At 36.7% G+C, this 24466-nt stretch overlaps 1 protein-coding gene across 13 annotated transcripts in view; it reads left to right on the top strand.

Annotated features, from left to right (window-relative positions):
- clec16a (C-type lectin domain containing 16A) overlaps positions 1–24466 on the top strand; it is a 210582-nt gene that overhangs the window by 122427 nt on the left and 63689 nt on the right. For 5 of the 13 annotated variants that reach the window (XM_069906101.1, XM_069906104.1, XM_069906102.1 and 2 more), the window contains one exon: positions 7656–9471. In XM_069906101.1, the coding sequence (XP_069762202.1) occupies positions 7656–8071 (416 nt within the window). In that variant the 3' untranslated portion in view covers positions 8072–9471. Of the gene's footprint in view, positions 1–3075; positions 3188–7655; positions 9472–12086; positions 12886–14533; positions 15580–24466 lie in introns of those variants that run through there. The other 8 variants (XR_011347334.1, XR_011347331.1, XR_011347332.1 and 5 more) reach the window with 5 other exon arrangements.

The raw sequence follows: 24466 nt of genomic DNA on the forward strand, positions 1-24466 counted from the left end.
GGCCAGAAGGGCCTGTTACCATGCTGTATCTCTAGATGTATTTTTAAATTTATGGGGAATAAGAAGAGGAGAGGGAGTGTGGGTGGAGAATACTTGGATGGGAATTCAGTGCTGCCGCTTCAGTCGTCTGGAGTGGAACAAGATGAAGATGGAGCTAGAAAATGATTGGACTAAAAATCATCAGATTCCATTAAGAATGAAAACAACTCGAGTTATTGCACAAAATAAAAGGATTAAAAGGACTAAAAATTAAAGATAATATGCAATGCTGTATGTCAAAACATTTATAACAGGGTGACAAATTAATTAGGTCGTAGAAATAGATTAAGTGGGTATGATGTGGTAGCTATGATGGAAAACTGGCTGCAAGGTGACTAAGGCTGGAAACAAAATATACAATGGTGCTCAGTATTTTGGAAGGACAAGCAAAAAGGAAAATGAGGTGAAATGGCATTTTTAATTAAAGGATGATATCAGTGCAGTGATGAAGAATATTGGGTCTGAAAGAGGAGATGTGAAGTTGGTCTGAGTGCATCTAAAAAGCAGATGATATTGTTGAGAGGCTCAACTAACAACAGGGATCTAACAAAAGGGACGACAAACAATAAATTAAGATGCCTATAGCAAGGGTCCCCACAGTAATCATGGGTAACTTCAAACTACCTACAGAGTGGCCAAACCAAATCAGCATTAATACTTTTGGATTGTTTCCAGGAATAATATCTCAGGCAGCTAACTAAGGATCAGGCTATCTTAGGTTTGGGTATTGTGGAACGAGGAAGGTTTACCTTCAAAATCATGTGGAGGGTCCTTTTGGGTGTCCATAACATGATGGAAATCTTCATTGAGAGGGAATGTGAAATAATTCGATCCAAAACTGGTACACCGAATCTAAATTTTGAAAGTTTAAAGATTGAATTAATGTGATAGATTGGGGAGGCTATGATGGTAGATGGGACAAAAAATGGAGTAACCCTAAGCTGACAATGAACTTAAAGTTTGAGCTATATCAGTTGGGATAAATTTCCAATATCCCACTGAAGTCTCATTTGTGATCGTGCTTCAAAACAAAATAATTGTTCAAGGTCAAAATTCAGCATATTATTTATATAGATAGCAATTTCACTGGACAATGAAGATTTTGCTTCCTGAATATTTTTGGATGTATTTATGGATCTGGGCTGCTGATCACGAAAATCACCTTAAAAAATTTTCCTATCATGTATCATTTTTTTAGATATAAACTTTATTTTGATTTTCTATCATATTTTAAGATTCTGAGCATATTGCCCCACAAAGCAAGCTGTTTTAGTCAGTCCATGCATGCCTTGGCATGCATTCAGTGTAAATGCCATACAAATGTTGTCTTAGGCCCAGGCATGTTTAGTCCGGATAGATGCAGAGAGGCTATAAAAGCAGCTCACATCTACAGATGCTGTCCATTACATTTATATAGACTGAATGCATGTTGATGCACATGTTCTTCAGGCAATAGCATACTAAGTGTACTTAACAATAGCATTTATTGTCTTCAGGAAGATTCGATACAGCAGAAATGTCTTGTTAATGTCACAAATTCTGTGACAAATTTTGTTACATTTGTGGCAAGTATATGCTTAAGGCTCAATGACTGAACTAATTAAGAAAGCTTATGAGGTTTACTTTGGTTGTAAAATTGGTGAGCAAGATAAACCCTGGGCTCCTCACACTTGTTTAATGTGTGCAGTCCACCTGAGAGTTTGGCTCAGAAGTACATTGTGCAATCAAACATGTTAAATTCAATAAAAGTTCATTTAATGTTTCTCCAGCTTCCTACATGATACAATAAATCTGTAATTATCTTTGTGTTCAGCTCAGGAAGAAAACCTTTTGGGGGGGGGGGGGGATTGTTGTCCAGTGTTTATTTTTCATGCCAGTGTAGTATTTGAAACTTGAAGCAATAAGAGTTCTGGAATGGATATTGTACAGGAGATTACTATTAACCAATGGCATTAAAAAATTTTCCCAGAGGAAAAATCTTGTCAAAAAAAGTGTTAATTTTGTGGTTTGATGACAGATTTAAACAGAGTTGTAGAAATTGTTCATAAACACAAAGCTTGTATGCAGTCATATGATCACTGGTGAAAAGGAAACCACAATGTGACGGGAGTCTTATTTATCCGAACTACTTTACAAATATTTAATAAAAGTGAATGAGATTCTGTTCAAGATTTTTTTAAATTGTAGATTCTTGAATTCCAAAATAAAAATAGAAATTGCTACAAACTTAATGCACGTGGAAAGATGTAGTGTCTATCTTTCCAACAGATGCTGCCTGATATCCTGAGTAATTCCAGAATTTCCTGTTTTTATTTCAGATTTTGTTTCATTTCACCCAATAGCTTTCCATTGTAGCTTTTTGTAGCAGAATGTTCTGGAGAAAATTCAGCTTGGGACAATTCATTTACAAATTATAACTAACTCATATGATGACTGCATAGGGTATTCTCTACTAAGTGAAGATGTTGGATTCAGTAATGTTTAGATTTCTTGAATCGCCAGCATTTAATTACACGGTGATGGTGAAAAAGGTAAATTGTATCAAATATAGAATTTTTTAAAATACTACCTTTCGGCGCTTTAAAAAAATAAGTTGATGGAATCTAATTTGATATTTTACTGAGTTCACAGTTTAAGATATTAAAGCATGGACAGGGCATTTGAAAATATTTTTTAAAGCATGTGTTTTTCATTCAGCTTTAAAACACTTAATGTGGTGTTTTGTGACGTGCAGGATTTTTTTCAGCTTGCTATTTTGTGTGCATATTGTTGTACTGTGTTAAACTTGTGTCTGTAGCTCTTACCTACTCGTTCTATGAACTCCCAGTTTAACCACTAATGACTCATAGACACCAGTAATGAAGAGCTTTGAACCATTGTAATGTTTAAAATGCTTTATCATTATTTGCAAATTAAATCTTAAGTAAACTTTGTTATGTGTTAGCTGCTGAAATATACCCATGTGAGCAAAACCACTTCTATCTATTCATTGTCGTTCTTTCCCTATGATCTGTCCCTCTGTTCTACTCCTTTTAGTAAGGTCTGGCAGGAGAGGAAGACGGCGAGTATTTAGTCTTTCAGAGGCTGAGAGTCGTGGCGGACACTGGGTTTAGGCCTCCAGGCAACAGCTCACACAGTGCAAACACAGGCAGGTTTATGTTGCATTCCCCCAGCTTCTCATCATTTAGTTTGTTCATCAGTATCCCTCTAGTATGTTTAATTGACTGACCAAGCAATCTTTTAATGGTATGCAAGAATATACAAATATCACTGTAACCACAATCCTCAAAATTGCACTTAAAAATATCAATCAATGAAATGTAAACTATTACAAAGTGGCTATAGCTTTTAAATCCTTCTCTCCCAAATACAGAGCCACTTTATACACACACACACACACACACACACACACACACACACACACACACACACACACACACACACACACACTGTATTGTGAAGTGATGCAGAAATGTTGAATATATGTGTTAATTAAGGACCCTAACACTAAATCAAAAGTAAAATAAAACAGCAGATGCTTGCAGGTCGGACAAAAACTAGGAAAATGTACAGCTCTGATGAAGGGTCTTGGGCCCGAAACATTAATTCAGATCCTCAGGTGCTGCCCGACTGGCTGAATGTTTTCTGTTTTTGTGTAAAAGATGATTGGTCCAGCTAAAGCCATGGTCATAATTGCTTAGCACAAAGCTTTCCTAACTAATTGAATTCAATATTTATGGATACGATATTTTCAAAACTGACATGACATAATCATTACCTTTTATTTTAAAAATACTTGCATTATTTTTGAGTCTCTCTCTCTCCATTTGAGTCACTAGGTGAGAACAAACAGAACAAAAACAACCCCCAGGTATCTTTTAACATCACAAAACAGACCAAAGTGCTTCTCACAGGAGCATTATTACATAAGTAAAATAAAATAAAGGGATGGCACAGTTGGCGCAACACTATTACAGCGCCAGCGACCAGGCTTCGAATCCAGCACTGTCTAAGGAGATTGTATGTTCTCCCCGTGTCTGTGTGGGCTCTTCAGCTTCCTCCCACCGTCCAAAATGTACTGAGGTTTTAGGCTAATCAGGCGGCTTGTGCTCGTGGGCCAAAAGAGCCTGCTACCGTGCTCTATGTCTACGTTTAAAAATTTTAAATGCTGATATGCAACCAAGCTATTAGAATCATTAACGATTAAACCCCTTAATTTTCTGGCCCTGTAAATACTATTAACTTCCTTGATTTATTTTGGCATCAATATTTTTTGTTAAACTGATTAGTTTAAAAAAAAAAGTACAGATAAAGAAGTTTTAAGTAACTTTTGTACTTGAAGAGGTATTTTTATTCACACTTGTAAATTCTAGACAAACCACCTTTTGCCGGAATTAGTGTTTAAATTATTCAACTAGATAGTTCTTGAGATGTATCTTTACATTGTTTTTCAACTGTTTTTATATGATGATCCAAAATTGTTGCACAAACCATTGGTCTTTTTATAGCATGTCCATATTATATCATACAGAAGTTAACAGGAGAACCAGCATAAATTTGTTAAGGGCAAATTATAAACTCCATTCTAATGAAGTAGTAAATCTGCACTACTCCAGCCAATAGAACAGTGGGGCCAAATTCAGTGGGGGCAATATTTAAAAGAGTTGAAAATTGGACACCTTAAGACCACAGAAAAAGTAATTGACTTGATTGCTGAAGGACTTCTTTCTCTGCTGGTATAGAAATCATGTGTTTGCATTCTTAGTTTGAAATTTTTATGTACAAGTACAAGGAAAGTGGTTCTGATATTTGAAATTACAAATTTATCCCAGGGCTGGAAAAAAAAAAGCACACTCTAATTTTAAACACGTCATTTAGGATTCATTAAAATAAGGCTACTCTTTTCCACTCGCCAAAAAACTGAGGCAATTCATTGTTGTTTTTTTAAATAAAAGTCATTTGCGGTGAGCTAAGACTAGCTCATTCCATAGGGAAAACCTGCAAAGAAAATCAGGTGGTGCAAAATAACCAGAAATATCTAATGGCATAGTGGAGGAGGAGGGAGACCTGCACTGATGGCACAGTTAAGTTAGTAGGTTGTTCTCCTTCAGCAGCACGTTATGCATGTTGGTGAGTGAAATATTCCAGCCCTGGTGGGAATTGGCTTTGGATGTGTGTTATCAGCTCATGATCTAGTTTATGCCAGCATAATTGTTCCATCTTACTTTATGAATAAGTTAATGTAAATTCTGTTTGCTTAAATCTTTCTATTGTTCTTTTTCTAATTCCATTTTTCATCACACTTGAAAGCTTTTATTCATGAGCAATAACAAGAAATGGCTTAAACATGAATCTTAACTGTTTTGACGCTTCAAAGTAGATTTTAGTTGTGGTTGATGAAACATTTCAAATTATTTATTAGTTTCTCAGCAGAACAATTCTCACAATAAAATTTAGAATGAATGCAAAATTGAAAAATGCCGATCCAATGTAGTTTCAAAAACATTCCTTAATATTTGCATAATTCTAGAAATGAGTGATTTGTTCTCGGACTCATTAAATGGTGTTACTGTTAATCCTGGCACATAAAAATATTCACCAGTTTCTGATAGACCATAAGACGCAGGAGCAGAAATAGGCTATTCAGCCAATTGAAAGTAAAACATGAAAATTTGTAGACACCAAGGGTGAAGTAAAAGCACAATGCCGGAGAAACTGAGCAGATCAAACAGTGTCCAAATGTAAAAATACATAACTGATGTTTCGGTACAGATGGGGAGCAGTGAGAGAGAATCCCACAGAACTCCTTTTGGAGAGCAAAAAAAGCCCAAAACGTAGGATAGGTATTTTTACCTTTGCCGTATAAAGGACCCTATTTGACCTGCTGAGTTTCTCCAGCAATCTTTTTATTCATCGAGTTTTCCCTCCATTTTGTCATGAGCTGATCCATTTTCCCATTCAGCCCTGCAGAGGCATGGAAAAAGATGTAACTGAATGCCAAAGCGGCTTGACAATAGTTACAGTTGTGCTTCATGCAGACAGAATCCCTACAATACCCTCTGCCTTTTTAAAATAAAATGTTTGTGGTCAGTTGCATTCTCCAGCAGCCTCATTCCAATGTGAGCAAATATGATTTCATCCTAAAATAGATGTATCTGCATTGAGCCCTGTGCAATTACCACTCACTCCCTACATTGATTCAGCAGAAAACAAGTTCTCTATTCACTGTTTCATTATCATTGTTCAAGTCATGATTATTAAATACTGATTTATTTTATTTGACAGTTGCAGCTGTAAATCTACACTTACTGATTTGTCTGAACCATAATATGATTGCCAGCCTTTCTAACAACCAACAGCTACTTCAGTTGGATATGATGAAGAGTATTGTCACTCCTTCCTCTCCCTCCTGTTTTATTTGGCTGCATCGCCCTTCCCAGCTCAAAGATTTCTCTGTCATAGCCAACTCAACCGTGCTAACCTTGAGTTCATTCAACAATGTAACTTTTTATAGATGTTCCCACAAGTAACTTTGATTGTAAAACTTTTGTTAAACACTTTAAAGATTACCATACATATGGAAGGCCACCTTTGATTGTTTTCATATTTGCAAACTGTGATATTGTGTGCTTGTAACACATCAACCGTTCAACATATGGACCAAACAACATTATCTCAACACTGCTCCAGCTGATAGAACAGTGGAACCAAATTCAACAGCTCCAAGAGTTATATATTTTGAAAAAGATCTAACACTATCTGGATTAAATCACAAAAATCTATAGACGCCATGACTGAAGTAAAAACACTAAATGCTGGAGAAGCCCAGCAGGTCAAACAGGGCCCTTTATGTAGCGAAGGGAAAGCACCCTATCCACGTGTTGCGGGTGCAGATTAAATTTTCTGTGTACATTTGCAGCGCAGCCATGGAGACAAAACAAGCAGAAACGAGGCACAGGAAGGGGCAATGGATTGCAAAATCGAGGACATTTTTTTAAAAAATTGTATCTCCTGTAAAAACAAAAATATATTTGTTCACATTACTTTGTCACTTTCATGTTTCATCTCATCTCTGTACTTTTGCTTTTCTTAGTTATTGCTTTTTCTTTTGGCTTGTCATTAATTTTGCCTTTTTTATCTGACAGAAACACTCGATGTGAATGTAAAACAAAAACTAATGAAATGAAATAATTATAAAATATTCCTTAAGTTTCCTTTCAGATGAAAATCTTACATAATGTTTAAAAATGGGGCAATTAAATGTAAAGTGTGAATGTTCTTGGCCTTTTGTTTTTCATGTTATTGCACAAAGCCGTGATGTATTGGTTGTTCTAAGGTTCCAATCACTATCTGAGGATGCGACAGTACAATTGCTGGACTATTTCAGTCCTTCATCTCTATTCATTCTTTTAAATGAAAAAATATTCACCTAGGTGGCTTGGGGTTTCCAACTTTAACTTGGCCATGGTTTTAAATTTAGAGTAGAAATCCACAATCATTTATAAAAGAAAAAGTTTTTAAATATTCAGAAATACATATTTGAAAGGGAGTTTTACAAAAGTTGGAAATTTGCTTGAATGACGTGAAATCTATAAAATGTCTCTCTTTAATATTAGATGGACCCGAACTTCAAGAGCAGACCCACTTGACTTTTCCAGACCAAGTGCAATTTGTCAAGGAAGCCTATTCTTCACCTCCTGCAGTTGTAGGTGGTGCAAGTTGTTACCATTTGCCGAGCAGTACTGAACCAGAAGCAGCTAATTTGGCCCCAAGTCTGACTCCAGCCCATCAGCCAACCATATCACTTATCTCTGATGACAACACAGATGCATTGAGCGTGGAGTCACTAACTCTTCTGCCACCAACTGATGCACAGCAAATCCGGACCGTGAGCACTTTAACCCAGGCATCCATGTTATCTGAGTCGAATGGAGTGAAAGAAAATGAGGACACTGAAACGAATCAGGAATCTGAAGTATCTGAAACGAATCAGGAATCTGAAGTATCTGAGTCAATGCAACATAACCTTTGAACCATCTGGGTTTGTGAAGAGAGGCAAGTCTGAAAAGCAAGGAAATTAAACGTAGTCAAAACAAAGTTTGAAAAAGGTAGGCTTGTAACACAGTGGGGGCCCTAAATTGTTTGCAAGTTCCTCTAGATTCCTAAACTGGAGAACCTTGCACATACAGTTGCTATATAATTGCATCTTTCCAGATAAAGAACAGACTTAATGTACAGCTTTTAATACTCAATCCATTCATCAATCAAGCCTTGTCACTGACTAGGGCTGAGTAGGTTAAACCTTGATTCTACCTGCCCTTTAAGGATTTTAGAAAATTATGTACAGCAAAGGTGTGTATTTTTTCAGCCGTGTGCATTGTATTATGGATTTCACCCAAATGAATTCATATCAGGGCTAGCTGAAGCATTTTTATGAAACTGCAAACTGCAAGTTTTCATTTAATTTTAGAAGTTTACCCCATACAAAATATATACTTCACCAATTGTGAATATAACATTCAATTAAAAACACAACAAACACCTAGCAAAGGCTAAAATTGGATACACAAATTAGATCTCATTGCAATTTAAACAGAACACAAACTTCACTAATGCACTTGCATATTATGCAGTGTCTTCATTTCATTCCTGCAATATTAAAAATGTATGTACTTAAATAAGTTCATGGGTAAAATTTATACAAGTACTAGTACAATACTAGGCTCCAGTTTTAAAATTTTGGCTAATGCAGGGTCCTTGAGAAGCTTTGGAATTTATTATTTGGTTGGTTATTTATTCCTTTATCTCTTAAACCTGTTCTCACATGTACTGTACGTGATGTGGAAATTGCAGAAAGAAGCAAATCACTGGGCTCCACTGGTACACGCTTTGTTTCTGCAGTGCTTAAGTGTTTCAACACATGGTAGACAGCAGGGAGGTGAGAATAACCCCAAGTTAAAGGCTTGGCATTTTACCTTAGAGAAAGAAAATTAGAAGGTTGCCTATATTTTGTCGTGCACTTAGTTCTGCCACATATTTTGCATTTGTTTTTAAGCCTGAGCAGGGCTTCTTAACCAGAAAAATGAGAGATGATGTAAATTGAGAAATGTTTATTGGTGCAATTAAAGCCATCCACACCATTAGTGTAACAGCACGTGGTAAATAATAGTTTGTAATTATGAAGGATTATTTCAGTACTCCTCAGAAACTTTTGGCTTAATTTATAAAATATAGTGTTTTTTAAAAATCTGGCTACATTTAGCATTACTAATCCTTGCAGTTTGCAAATTGGCAAAGTGTTTTTCTTCTGCTGACAGCCAATTGACTTCTACACAGTCTCTCCAGGAAGATCTGCTCCATTTGTATTTCAATATTGATCCAGACAAGAGAAGTAGAGTCATGGTTTGAAAATTAAAGTTGACTATAAAATTATTGGTTATTTTGTTGTTGGGTCTAGTTCTCTAATGTTATTTATTATGTTGGTGTAACAAAACCAAAGCAAGATCAGAAGTGGCCAAAGCTTGGTTACAGTGAATGGGATACCCTGGAAAGACTGGAAATGCAGTAACTTTCAAATAAGTAGTAAAAGCAAATTGACCTCTCCACAAAATGAGAAATTATGTCAGATTTTGGATGTGAATTCAGGCAATACATGCAACTAAATGTAGTAAGGAAACAGCTACTTTAGATGCACTCAGAAGTGTATTATTAATTGTAGTATTGTGAGGCCATGTTGAAGTCATCTGCTGTATCGTCTCAAAAACGAAATGAGTAAGTATTGGCCTACTAAACCAGTTATGTCACTGAAGAAACATTGATATTTGTTGCAATAGGCTTGCACACCTCTTACAGCTTTGCTGGTTGGCTCTAACATCATGAAATTAGCTGTTACACTTGTATTTTCATATGTTGTTCTTTGCAAAGTAGCTCAGTTCATATTATATGAATATAATATGATCCATACCTATTTATTATTAAACCCCCTTAATGTAATGCTATTACTGAGTATCTTGTTCTGAAAAATGGAACCTTATGGTTATACTCAACATCTTCTCTTTCTTTGGCTTCGCGGATGAAGATTTATGGAGGGGGTAATGTCCACGTCAGCTGCAGGCTCGTTTGTGGCTGACAAGTCCGATGCGGGACAGGCAGACACGGTTGCAGGGGAAAATTGGTGGGTTGGGGTTGGGTGTTGGGTTTTTCCTCCTTTGTCTTTTGTCAGTGAGGTGGGCTCTGCGGTCTTCTTCAAAGGAGGTTGCTGCCCGCTGAACTGTGAGGCGCCAAGATGCGCCGTTTGAGGCGATATCAGCCCACTGGCGGTGGTCAATGTGGCAGGCACCATCTACATCTACATAATTGATATATGGTTGATCTCATTTTGGAATCTGTGATGCCAAATTCCAATAAGATTCCTTCTTGCAATCTGGGGTCACGGGTGCAGTTCAACCTTCAAACTGTTTTTAAGCTAGAATAAATGATTATAGATATTTCATATACATTGCATTCATTCTGTAACTCCTTCACTTAATATTGTCATGACATTATGAATCTGTTGAAATGAGCACTAAGACACAATGTCCCTGCATAATTTCACACCTCGAGTTTGGCATTAATTCACAATGCAACAGTTTGCTACAGGAACCTTCACTTAATTTTTGATCTTGTGTACAATATAAATAGTAATTTGTTTTGTGCTCACTGGATGTGAGCAGCTCACATGATCACTGCCAAATGTTCCATTCAAAACAAAATTTTAAAGGAACCAATCCCTGTTCTGAACTGCCACATGATAACCTAACAGGTGCTGGTTACTTTATAAAGTTGGGAAGAACTAAGATGGAAGTATGTCTCAATTTCATCAGAAACTAATATTAACAACCTATTTCTTTTCATTGTAAAAGAGTTTTTTTTTAAAAAGTATAAATGAAATTATAAAACTCTTCAGGAAGGCAGATGACATGAGATGAAGGTCTATCTAAGAATCCAACCATGAAAGAAAATCGTACAGTCTCTATGCAATGATTGTGTGTTTACTATTAAAGAATGTAGATGGTTGAAGGGGGTTATGATAGAGGTGTTTAAAGTTATGAAGGGAATAGATAGACTAGACATGAGTAGACTCTTTCCACTGAGGGCAGGGGAGGCTGGAACAAGAGGGCATGAGTTAAGGGTAAGGGGACAAAACTTTAGGATAAATGTTAGAGGATGCTTCTTCACTCAAGAGAGTGGTGGCAGAATGGAATGATCTTCCAGAAGAGATAGTTGTGGCAGGGTCCTTTCTGTCATTGAAGAGAAGGTTGGATGTGTACATGGATATGAGGGGGTTGGAAGATATGGGCGGAGTGTGGGAGGACGAAACTAGTGGAGTGGTTCGTGTTAACCGGCATGGACTCGAAAGGACGATATGGCCTGTTTCCGTGCTGTAAAGTGTCATATATGGTTATAATAACTGGGACTAAATATTGGATAGGTGACGTCAAGCCAATTAGCTTTTTAAGTTGCTTGTGCATGAAAGCTAATGATATATTCACAAGTTTCTTTTCTTCAGATTAAGCAGAGTATCTAAATTAATGCTTTCTCGATCCCAAAGTTAGCTTCAGTGCAATATTTCAAGTGCCCATTACATTTTCTTCTTAATTACCGGTTTGCTACTAGAATAAGAATAAATCTACCCATAGTAGATTTTTACTGGCAGCATTGCTGGATATAAGGATATTGTATATGGCCTGAAAGTTCTGATGTGAATATTAATTTGTAATTTGTTGATAACCAATGGTAATTATAAAGTTATGGGGAAAAAGTCATGGTAAAACAAAGCAGTTCTTCTGGAAAAACTATGCAGGTAAATATGAAGTATAATTGTAATGTTCTGTTTTGGTTTTCTTGCATTTATTCTTGTGAGATTTTCTCATGACGGCATGCAATATGTTGATTTAAACTACCCAATCTAAATTTCATCTATTTCATCAAGTAAACGTAACTGTTGATGTTAAGTATTTTATTGTTTCCAACTTGATTTGACTAACCATTAGAATTAATATTTACAGAAGGCCTGCCCGGAGTTCAAGTGTAAAATTTTTCTACAGTTCGAAAAAAATATTTTTTTTTCTCTGCTGGGGGAATTTGACCTTTGTATCAATGCAATCAATTTCAAAGGTTGGCATGGTGTCACGTTCATTGACACAGGTTTCCAAACCCTCGATGATGTCTGTGCAAAAATTGGTGTGTGCTGAAGTTGCAACTACAGACATGAACTTAAAATTGCCGCATTGACTTGCACTGTTTAAGCTGCAGTAAATAATGTTCCTCATTTGCTGCACTGTGAAGGATGTGTTAGTGCAGTATCTGAACGTAGTGTGTTGAAAATATTTTCTCAGCTTAGTAAGTTTTATATGGTAGGTTTAAAAAAAATAATTGTACCCTAAATGAAACATTGTGCGTCAATTGTGTATTTAAAAAAAGTTTCTTCAGATTAAGCAATACGAAGACTATCCAAATTAATGCTTTCTCGATCCCAAAGTTAGCTTCAGTACATTATTTCAAGCTTGATGTCAACATTGGGAAATGTAAGGAAAACTGTAAATCATATGTATGTTGGAAAATATTGCTTATGTTTTAACTGGGAAAATCGCTTTGAATGCACATGTGGAGAATTTTTGCTTTGTTTTCGATATGAAGGGTCCTTTCAGATTTCTGCTTTAGTTTGCACTATGAGCTCAGGTCGCACAGGTAAGGGTTTTATAACCTGGGTATTTCACTATGCTCCAAGACACAGAATAGGAAAATGCACAATGTAATCTGTTTGTCGTCTGCACAATGGCAATAAATATGAGGTTTTTTTTCCAATCTGTTTAATCTTTATTCCGTATGGAAGCAGGCGAACTCATTTAACACGAAGATGTTATCCATCCAATCCAATTAATTGATTAGCAATGGCTATTGAGGAAAACTGGTGCAGTAAAACCCCTATTATCCAGAAAGCGGAAACCAAATAGGTTTAAAAAAAAATGTTTTAAATTGGCACACCTCGCTGTTAGATCACCAATCATGCAACATGCAATCTCGAGGAACCAGAAAATTCACTTCTCCAGCATCTACCAATCCCCATACATGCCAAATACCAGGAATTTTACTGTATTTTAGGTCTAAGGAGTATTGGCTGTTCACCTAGTTATATTGGTAGTCCTTTGTTTCGAAGAAGACCTGTTGTTGTGCAGTTCATCTGTGGATACGAAGGTGACTTTGCAGTCCCAGTCTGGAAGTGCAACGTCGAGCACAATGGGGGTACTGGAAGTTCGCTTTTTGTTAAAACTCTGCTGCTGCTTTGTGACACCGTTCACTGTTTTCCATCAGTTTTTGGCAGTGCCTGTCTTCAAAACTGTTGTAGTCTTCATAGCACAGGCTCACCAATGGGTTCTGTCAGCAGTCCCAGATTCTAGATCACTTGGCAAGGTGCCACAGTAGTGTAGGGTTACCTTCACAGCATCTTTATAGCGCTTGCATAGACAACCTTGAGATCTCCTTCCGGACTTCAGTTCACCTTAGAGCAGCTAGCAAGACATACGGTGGTCGTCCATTCTGATGACGTGTCCCACCCACCGCATCTGGGCTCTGATGATCAGGGACTCAATGCTGGTGGACTTCGTGCAACCCAGGACCTCCAGGTTGGAGACATGGTCTTGCCAACGGATAAAAGTGTGAAGAGGAAAAATCTGCGGAAAAGATAAATGCACTATGATTTTTAAAAAAATGGCAAGACATAAATTGCCACATGCTTGATTGACTGGAAGATTTCTTTATAACTAACAAGAAAGCTGTATCATTTGTGTAATAGAATTTTACAGAATCATTAATTTCAAGGACATATGCCAAGTATGGCAGAGCTACTGAAACTTGACAACCAGGTATTGTGTATGAATTTTCTACAAAATGACTGGCAGTTTGATAGTACAATTTTAGTCTCGTGGATCACTCAATATCTCCCTGATGGTTGAAGAGTTTGATAAATCACAACTGACAAAATATTAAAGAACATCAGTCCAAAATACTCATTTGTCTTGCTAATAGCAAGTAGCAGCAGGAATTTTAAAAAAAACACACAAAATGCTGGGCCAAAAATCAACAGCAAGAACACCCACTCATTTATGGTTTTCAAAAAGGAGTTCCAAAACAATTAGTGACAATATGTTTAGCTGTGTCTTCCCTTCTCATGAGGAAATAGGTTGGAACATAGTATGAACATAAAGCATGACTAAATTGGCAAAAATGTATGCACACAATTTTATTTTCTTAAGGATGCGTCTAATAAGGTTTTAAATTGTGGAAAATAATCTGAGAAAGTTAAGGATTGTATTTGAGGTCTTTCCAGAACAATTAGTCCCAGAGTTGTTAACCTTGATATTCACCCATTAGTTCCCAATAGATCAACTTCAAGATTCTAATTATTATGTACACAAATACACAACACAGTTTTTCCTTTGTTTGCTTCGTAAAGGCACAGGAAGAGACACCATCAATACAGCGCAATTCTCAGGACAAGAAAAAGAAGCAAAAAAATTTATGGTATGAATTTGGAAAACTTGCATTATATTATCAGAAAGATTCTTTTCAGGTAAATATCTAACATTTGTAGACAAAGTTGATTTCTCTTCCATCTTCTCACCTGTATCCTCTTACCTGTAAGCTTGCGCCCCTTCCCCACCCCCCTTCCCCCCACACTCATAGACACACATATTTTAGTCGAGACATCTGCCTGATTTATCTGCTCAGTTTCTTCAGCACTTTTGTGCTCTGGGAAGATTTCAAAGCGTGGCCAAAGAAGTGGATTTTAAGATCTTTGAAGAGAATGAGACCATTGATTTTAATGAAAGAATTCCAGGTCCTTAGAGCAAGACCAGTGAAGGCACAGCCATAAATGGTAAAGCAAGCTGGGGATTTCATACAAGGCCAGGAAAGGGAAAATTAATTTTCTAAGGAGGTTGAACACAAGTAAAACTTAGAAGGGTGGAAAGTACAAAACAATGTGGGATTGAGACAAAAATTGCAAATTTTAAGTTGGGAGTAGAGAAGGAGGGAATGGCAGTGTTGAACATGATTTGATATTTATACAGTATTACCTGTCAAATGGCGTCAGCGAGGAAGTTGCAGGAGATATTTTCCTGTTTTGAACGTGCATCGTTATACTGTATCATGCCTAAACGTGAAATGTATTGTCTGCTACAGTGTCAGCAATCTCTATAGCGCTTCCATTACCTTACACCCTATTGACTGCCCTCTCCTGAATGCTGTGACTCTTATCAGTTTGCATGTGGGATGTCCTAATTTCAAACTTTTGAGTCTTGATGGGCCTGAAATCATATACAGGCCAGACAATGATCCAGGTTAGTAAACCAGACAGAATTTTAGTAAACTGGATAGATTTTAGTTCGATCATTTGAAATTCTCTCATTGCCAGGGGATTCTAACAGGTAATTGAAAAAATATTTAACTAGAGTTTGCTAACTGTATTGCCATCCTACTGCACTGTACCTTTAAATATCAATAAATACTGCATATACTACACTTGTCTGTATTTTATAATATAGGTAACTTTAAAAAAAACTACTGATAGTTATGAATCTTCTCAGTGGCTGAGTTTTTCAACCGAATAGTGGATATGGAAAGTCCTGGTTTTAATCCAGGCAAAGTTCCAGAGGTGGGCATAGCATTCGTGTGTTGGGAATTTCAAGTCACACTGCAGACGATGCAAAGGCCCTTGATAATGGAAGTCGAGAGCAAGCTCGTTTCCTATAGTACCACTACCAAATAAGCCATCAGCACCTGCTTTCTAGGCTCATAAATTAATAGCAGTCCAACTGAGAAACTCACAGCAATGTACTCACAGAATATTGGATTGAAAGAGATTTTAATCTCAGTGAATAAAAAGCCCTGCAGACTTACATCTTTAAACACACATGAAATGTTTATTTGTTCTTTCAAGCAGTGAACTCCACCCAACCCCTACTGCTATCTGACAAAACAACATTTTTCCTCCTTTCACCAGTAATCCTACAGATATAAAATTGATGCCTCCTGCTTTTGCCCTCTCTGCTAAGGAACTAAACTTCCCAGTTTGCTGCATTGATGACTGCCAAATATATTTTCCATGCACGTGGTGACTGATAATCCATTCAATTAAATTACAGTAGTATTTATACTTTAGAAGCATTAGGGTTTGAATTTTAACAAAACAACAGGCCTGCCTACTGATCATAGTAGCATATCCAACATTTGCATAACCTTTCCTAAATATCCAGATTTGTACTGGTTTCCTGGCCCCAGTGACGGCTAATGTATCAGCCACCTCCACCACTAAAGTTGGCATGGGTATTGCAAGCCACAAAAGGTTCTGCCGGTCAGGACTGACATTCATGAAAATAGAGTGGCATGGCCTTTGTCTTTATCAGTGTCGGCTTCTGTCTGCTGTTGGTAATCTCCAGCAACAGGGACACCAAGTTGGGTGAACTGATAATATTGGAACATTCATGGCAGGAAGGAAAGGCAAAGTGTTCATTATTTAAATCTTCTGCAGGCATCTAAAACAGTGTGCATTAAAAAATATATTTTTATCTTTGAAATATAATTATCAATAGAATTAAGTTCTTGGGTTCAAAGAATTTATTGATTGGTGAGTATGCCATAAAAATTCAATCAGACTTTGTGAAATGACGTGTAAAATTTTTCAGGATTTTTGAAAATACCCAAAGTTTCTGTAAATTAATTTATTTCCCTGAATTACACTGGAGAAAGCCACAAACCAAAGCAGCCAGTTTCTTTTTGAAGTGTGGGTGTTGCAGCAAAGCTCTGAATTTGTTGCCCATCTCATCTCATCTCATCCCATCAACTTCATAGGACTTTCCTTGAACGACATATGCCTGGAAATCCCAAAGCAATGTGCATTTACAACAGGCACTGGCACTTCTGCTCATTGGCCCAAAATTTGCAGTTGTAGAGCCAAGAAGCACAAATAAGGTTCAGTGTTCTCTCATGGACAACACTTTATAGCATTTAACTCATGATTTCTTTCTCCTTTGAACTTGTGTAGCAAAGGTTGACTCCAACCTTTCGAAGTGTATTTTCTATGCCAGATATGAAAAGAATTAGCATATATTCAGAAGATTTGCAATGATTATTTTTGCCTACATTAGCAAGATATAATTAGCAGTATCAGAAACATTATTGCTCTAATGTTATAGCAATTAAAATCTAGTGCAGTGTTAGCCATGATTTAATTTCTGGTGTTCATGGCTCTGGAAATATTCTTAAAAAAATAGTTTTTGGGTTCCTACGAGACAAAAAGATGAAAATCTGTACAGTTGAAATATCCAAATGCGCAAATGTCAGTTGGTGACCAACAGGTAGCATGATCTTGATAGCTTGCCCTTTGAGATAAGCCAGAAAGAATCAGATGGGGTGAAGGTTGAAATAGTTTTTTTTTTGAGAAATGGGAGATAGATTAATGGATTTAATTGAACTTCTAGCACCTAAAATCTGGATGGTTTGGAGACATGGTGCTAATGTTGGGGTATAACAACAGTATGAACAAGAAGACAGAATCTGAGGAATGTAGAGAGAAGTAAAGCAATGTAGACACTCAGGGCAAAATAAGAATTTGAACACAAGAATATACTACAGATTTTTGAATTATTGAGAAACTGATGATCATTGCAATTCAGCAAGGGACAAAGTTGGTAATCTTTCTGTGAAATAGGGAGGAGATGCAGAATCGTCAATGAATTGCAATTTATGGAAGGTGGGAGTTTCAAGAGTTGTCACAAGAGTGTGGAGTTAGCAAATGTTTGACTTGGTAACAAATGATATAGGGAGAAATGGAATTGTGCAATCAGGAGAAGAAAGTTTTTCATCTTTGTGAAGAAGCAGAGGACATTCTTCAGGACAACTAGGAGATAGAAAACTTGACTGAATAGTTCACCAACAATTGATAAATTAACTTGGAATTATGAATGGGGAGGATTAACACTCCTGCTTTTCCAAATATATTTTTAGTCAACCCAATTGCAGTTTGTCACCTCCCTATTTAATGGAGGAGACAAGTCTCCATGGGTAAAATTGGAGTTGCATAAGGTTGGTGAGAGGATAGCAGAAAACTTTGTATAAATGGAATTCTAAATTATTATCTGGCCCTAAAGAAGCCTCCCTATTAAAGCATATAATTACAATATGGAATAAAATTAATGGTCAAATTGGGGACGGCAGGGGGAGGGGGCCTTTCACCTAAAACATCCCTGGCTCAAAATATATTAATTCATTAATGATTGATAATAAAATCCTGGACACTTGGTCCCAGAGAGGGGTCAAGTATATTTAGGATTGTTAAGAGCAGGGACAATTTATGACATTTGAGCAAATTAGGAATAAAATAGTTTTAAATGCATCTTTCTTCTGCTATCTTCAGTTAAGGTCTTATTTAAGGGATAAATTAGGTCCAATACTGACCTTACCACAGTGTAGCAAAATAGAGACTCTGGTTCAAAAGGGAAGCACCAAAAAAAATTATTTCAAAAATATATTCCTTACTTCAGGCGGGAACCAATAGACAAGGGCTTGAGAAATCAAGACAAAGGTTCAGGTATAGAAATTGCTCCATTTTGCTGGTCTGACACGTTGGGACAACATGATTAACACGATTAATGTAAGGTATCAGCTGGTGCAATATAACTTCTTGCATCAGTTCTACCTTACTCCACAAAAGTTACATAAATTCACATCAGAAATATCAGACTAATGTTTTTAATGTGGTCAAGAAATAGGTACTTTCTTGCATTCAACCTGGTCATACCCTAAAGTGAGGCCTTTCTGGAAAGATTTGGGTAATCTTGAAAAAAAATTACTGGAATTTGATACCCTTAGGCACTTGAATTATTTTTTTCGGGGAATTTAGAAGACATGAGCTAAAATGAGGCAGTCGAAATAGCAATTAAAATTGTTAAGATGACTTCAGCAGTGGCCAGGAAATGCATAGCAATTACTTGGAAATCTGATTCCTAACTAGGTTTAGCCCACTGGAAGATAGAAATGCATAGTTGTGTTCCCCTTGGGAAGATCACCTACAACCTCAGAAACAGGTATGTTGTAATTTTAAGAATAATGAATTCATACCTAAGATACATCGGCGTAAATTTTCTGTAGCTCAAACACTGTGACCAATCGAAAACTAACCAAATGAGAGGTATAAGTTTACCCAAGACACCCAAGAGTCACGAGGTTCTTCCAATACATAAGGGCTAATAACTTTCCTTACTCTCTGGAAGAAGTCAGGAAACTGACTAAAATCTGTCCTATTTGCGCAGAATGCAAACTGCAATAGTTCAAAGGTCCGGAAGCCACTCTCATCAAGGCAACCCAACCTTTTGAGAGGATTAGCTTAGATTTTAAAGGACCGTTACATTCCAACAACAAAAATGTATATTTCCTTACTGTAATTGATGAATATTCCAGGTTTCCCTTTGCGATACCCTGCCCTGATGTCTCGTCAGTGTCTGTCATTAAGTCACTTCACAGAATTTTCAGCATTTTTGGTTTTCCCAATTACATTCATACTGATAGGGCTCAGCATTCATGAGCGCTGAACTGCAGCGAGCCCTGCTACGGAAGGGAATTGCCACCAGCCGTACCATGAGCTACAACCCGCAGGGCAATGGGCAGGTCGAAAGGGCTGGCAAACTTAATCTTGCTTTAAAAACACGTGGTTATCCTGTTACCCGATGGCAGGAGGTGCTGCCTGAGGCGCTACATTCTATTCAGTCATTATTGTGTACTGCAACAAATCAAACACCTCGTGAACGTATGTTTGCCTTTCCTAGGAAATCAGGAACTGTGATGGACTGGCCAGATTGTTTATCTGAGCCTGGAACCGTGCTACTGAAGAGCCATGCTCTGGTGCGTAAAACAGACCCCCTAGTCCAACAAGTTCAGCTACTGCATACCAACCCCAACTACGCTCATGTTAAATTTCCAGACAGGAGTACTGACACTGTACCCCTAAGAGATCTGGCCTCGCCTGGTTCGCCCCTTCCTCACACCCCTACTCAGAGTGAGCCTGAGAGATTGGGCTCAGCCCCCCAGCCTGTGACCCCTAGTAAGCTTTCAGATGGCCATGGTGAGGCTCCACTGTCTCACGCTGGCGATTTTGGAGCGGGTCCAGAAGTCAGTCCTTCCCCACACTACAGACCCAAGGAGCCACCTGTTTTGAGAAGAAGCACTAGAATTCGTAAACAACCTGATAGGCTGACATATTCATAAAACATCTCATTATATTTCGATTGCTTGCTAGATACTGACGTATTTTGGCTGTTGAGTATTCTCAATGCCAAACATGGTATCCATGTATCGCTTACTTCAGTCTTTCCTAGCAGCTGTCCTTTTGGTTTTAACCCTTCTTCTGCTGAGGGGAGACTGTGATGAATGTCTGCCAAGCTGTCTGTCTCCCCTCTGGCAAGCCTTGCTGTACTAACATTGGCTATGCATTATCTCTGCTGTTAAGGACACTCCCCTTGGATATAACTGTGTATGCACCTATTGTCTTTCATTATTGTACCATGAGTTTCTGCTAATAAAAGCCATGATTATTGTTTGACCACATCGTCTTTGTCTACTTCATCAACTGGCACTTCACAGTGGTTCTCAACCTTTTTCTTTCCACTCGCATACCACTTTAAGTAATCCCTTTACCATCGGTGCTCTGTGATTAGTAAGGGATTGCTTAAGGTTGGAAGGGAAGGTTGAGAATCACTACTGTAGTCCCAATTATTACTGAAATATTTGGCTTGAGAAAATATTGTCATTGGCCCATTTCCTTTGGAGTTATGAAACCATGCACATAACAAGTCAATCAGGTACAATTAAAGCAGTGGTTTTCAAACTTTTTCTTTCCACCCATACACCACCTTAAACAATCCCTTACTAATCACAGAGCACCGATGGCATAGGGAATACTTAAGATGGAGTATGTGAGTGGAAAATAAATGGTTGAGAACCACTGTCCAAGGTGAAGATGATCTTTTTCTTAGTCTTTCTCTTTTCTTATTTCTTCTTGCTTCCTGTTTCTTGGGGAGAGAAGGTTCCTCTCATTTTGTTCTTTCTCTCTATTATCTTTTTCTCCCTTTGGTTCAATATGGACAATGAATTTGTAATTTTGTTATATTATTGTAATTTTCTTTATAATAATTGAATCACATGTTTACTTTTTTCTCACTTCCTTTAATATCGACAAGCAGATGGATAATTATATTATTTTGTTAATTTTATTGATATTTACGTTTTCCTTTTTGATTATTCTTCATTTTGTCTCCATGTTGATTGAAAATTTTCAAAAATCTTCACCTTTTATGCTGACCAGATCGACTAGGCAAGGCTGTCCTTTGTCACCACCTCTATTTGCACCCTTGTGCTCCTTTGGCTCAGATGATTAGGCAAGATAATAATATTAACGGTATTAAGGTGGAAGCTGATGAATATAAAATAAATTTGCAGATTACGTTTTGATATATTTAACATAACCTTTGAAATCTTTGGAGAGTCATCATGATAGATTGGAGCAGTATGGTGAAGTATCGGGATATGAAATTAACTGGGGAAAGTGAAATTATGCCTTTGGCTGAAATGGATTTTTCACTTTGTAGGCATATCATGAAATTTAAGTGGTTGGATCAGATTCAGTACTTGGGTATTATGATAGATAGTAATTATAATCATATGAATTGAATGATCTATCTTTATTGTCTAAAATTAAATATGATTTGAATCGATGGAAAGATCTACCTATAACATTAATAGGATGTGTTAATTGTATTAAAATGAATATATTTCCTTGAATTCAATATCTTTTTCAATCTATTCCTTGGAAGATTCCTCAAAAATTTTTTTGAAGATCTGAATGCTTTGGTGAGAAGGTTTCTGTGGAAAGATAAATTGGTAAGGGTGTCATTACAGAAATTAACTTGGAAGTATGCACTAGGAAATTTGCAACTTCCTAATTTTCAGAATTGTTATGAATCAGTACAGTTGAAATTTATTAACAGGATGTTCGAAGTGGATAAACTAATATGGGCTAATATTGAATTATCTCAGATTGGCGAGAAGAAGATGGATCAGTTTATTTATACATGGAATTCACAATTATTAAATAATTGCCTGTGTTGAAAAATTTAATGGAATTATGGAATTTTAAAAAATGAAATGATAGGTACTTACAGCTAGAACTCCTTTGTTTCAAAATAAGATTTTCCCTTTTACACTTAATAATCAACTTTTGGAATTGTGATTTCAGAAAGGAATTAAATTGGTAGAAGATTGTTATGAAGCAGGATATTTTATTTCATGCCAAAGAATTAAAGAGAAATATGAAATATCTTCAAATACTTTTTTTTCTTACTATCAAGTTAAAGCTCTATTGTTGGATAATTTTGGGCATACTTTACTGCCACCTAGGTGGTCTAAATTTGAAATTTTACTCACTGATGGTGGTAAGAAAGGATTCATATCTGAGATGTATGCTTTATTGCAGAATAAAATGCTTAACTGGATATTTATAAATCTAAATTAAAATGGGAAAAAGATTTGTCCATATCTATTTCTCAGGATGACTGGATGAATTTATGTTAGGATAGTATGAATAAAATTGTAAATGTAAGGTATAGATTGGTTCAATATAATTTTCTTCATCAGTTATACTTAACTCCAGAGAAATTGATGAAATATAAGTTTATCTCTTCTGATTTATGTTTCAGATGTCATAAGGAAGTTGGTTCTTTTTTTACATTCTACTTGGTCATGTGAGATCGTGAAACCTTTTTCGTGTAGATTTAAGGAATTCCTAGAAGCTATTTTTAAATTGAAAAATTCTCTTGACCCTTTGGTATTTTTATTGGGTTATATTAAGAAATTGAGTTTGTACTTAAAATTAAATAAATTTCAAATTGCTTTTTTGAGATTGGCTTGAGCTGTGGCTAGAAAATGTTTGGCAATTACTTGGAAAAATGAGACTAATTTGAGTATTCAACGATAGCATTTGGAAATGAGATCTTGTATTCCATTGGAAAAAAATAACATATAATTTATGTAAAAATTATTCTTTTATTGTTAAAACTTGGAGCCCGTATTTGGAATATATGGGGTTGAATTATTAATCTTTTTCCCACATACTGATGGTGTTGCTCCAAACCATGGCAAATAATTGAAGAGTGTTTTGTTGTGTTATCTGATCTCCTCTTCTTTCTTTCCTCTTTCCTTCTTTTCTTTTGGGGTAGTTTAGAGGGGGTTAGGAGGGGTGGGTTTGGGTAGGGGGTGGGGGGGTTGTAAGGGATAAAAATATCATGCAAGTAATATGTTCTACTTGTTTGTGTCTTTACTATATGATTTATCATGATTAATATATAAAATTTTCCAAAAAAAAAAGAAAATTCTCAAAATATTCCAAAAAAATGGTGCACCAACAATAATCTCACTCACCAAAAGTAAGGAGCTGATTGTTGACTTCGCGAAAGGAGAGCCAGAGGTTTACAATCCAATGATCATTGGGGGATCAGAGATGGTGAGGATGAACACATTTAGATTCTTGGGAGTCACTATCTCAGAATATCTTTCCTGCACGCAACACACTAACGGCATCGTGAAGAAAGCACATCGGCACCTTTACATCCTCAGGAGTGTGTGGAGGTTTGGTATGACACCAGATACCCTGGAAAATTTTTTACAGAGGTGTGGTAGAAAGTGTGCTGACCGGCTGCATCACTGTCTAGTATGGGAACATCAAAACCCCTGAGTGTCAAGCCCTCCAAAAGTTATGGACACAGCCCAGAAAATCACAGGCAAAGCCTTCCCCACTACTGAGTACATCGACACAAAATACTGCTGTCGGAGGGCAGAAGCAATCATCGAAAACACACACCACCTAGCACATGCTCTGTTCTTGCTGCTGACATCAGGAAAGAGATATTGGTGCCACAAGACTCGCACCACCAGGTTCAGGAACAGCTGCTACCCCTCCGCCATCAGACTCCTCAACCACAAACTCAGTCAGACTTATTTAAAGATATTTACAACATTGTTAATTAATTCTTCACTCTTTATTTTGGGGGGAGGGTTGGATTAATTTTAAATTAGATGATTAATGTTGTGTTATAATTATTGGGGGGGTTAATTTGTGTAGTTTAATGATGTAGTATTCTTATTTTTATTATCTTATTTTTTATTATTTCTTTAAATGTAATTTTTATTTAATTCATGTCATAAAATTTTAAATAAAGTTTAAAAAAAGACTTATTTAAAGACTCTTACTTGTGCACTTTATTGATTTTATTTTGTTTTCTCTGTATTGCACAGTCAGTTTGTTTATAGTGCAAAACACTCGTTAGCCACAGAAACAGAT

This window comes from Narcine bancroftii, chromosome 12, assembly GCF_036971445.1.
Source record: "Narcine bancroftii isolate sNarBan1 chromosome 12, sNarBan1.hap1, whole genome shotgun sequence".
Lineage (NCBI taxonomy): Eukaryota > Metazoa > Chordata > Chondrichthyes > Torpediniformes > Narcinidae > Narcine > Narcine bancroftii.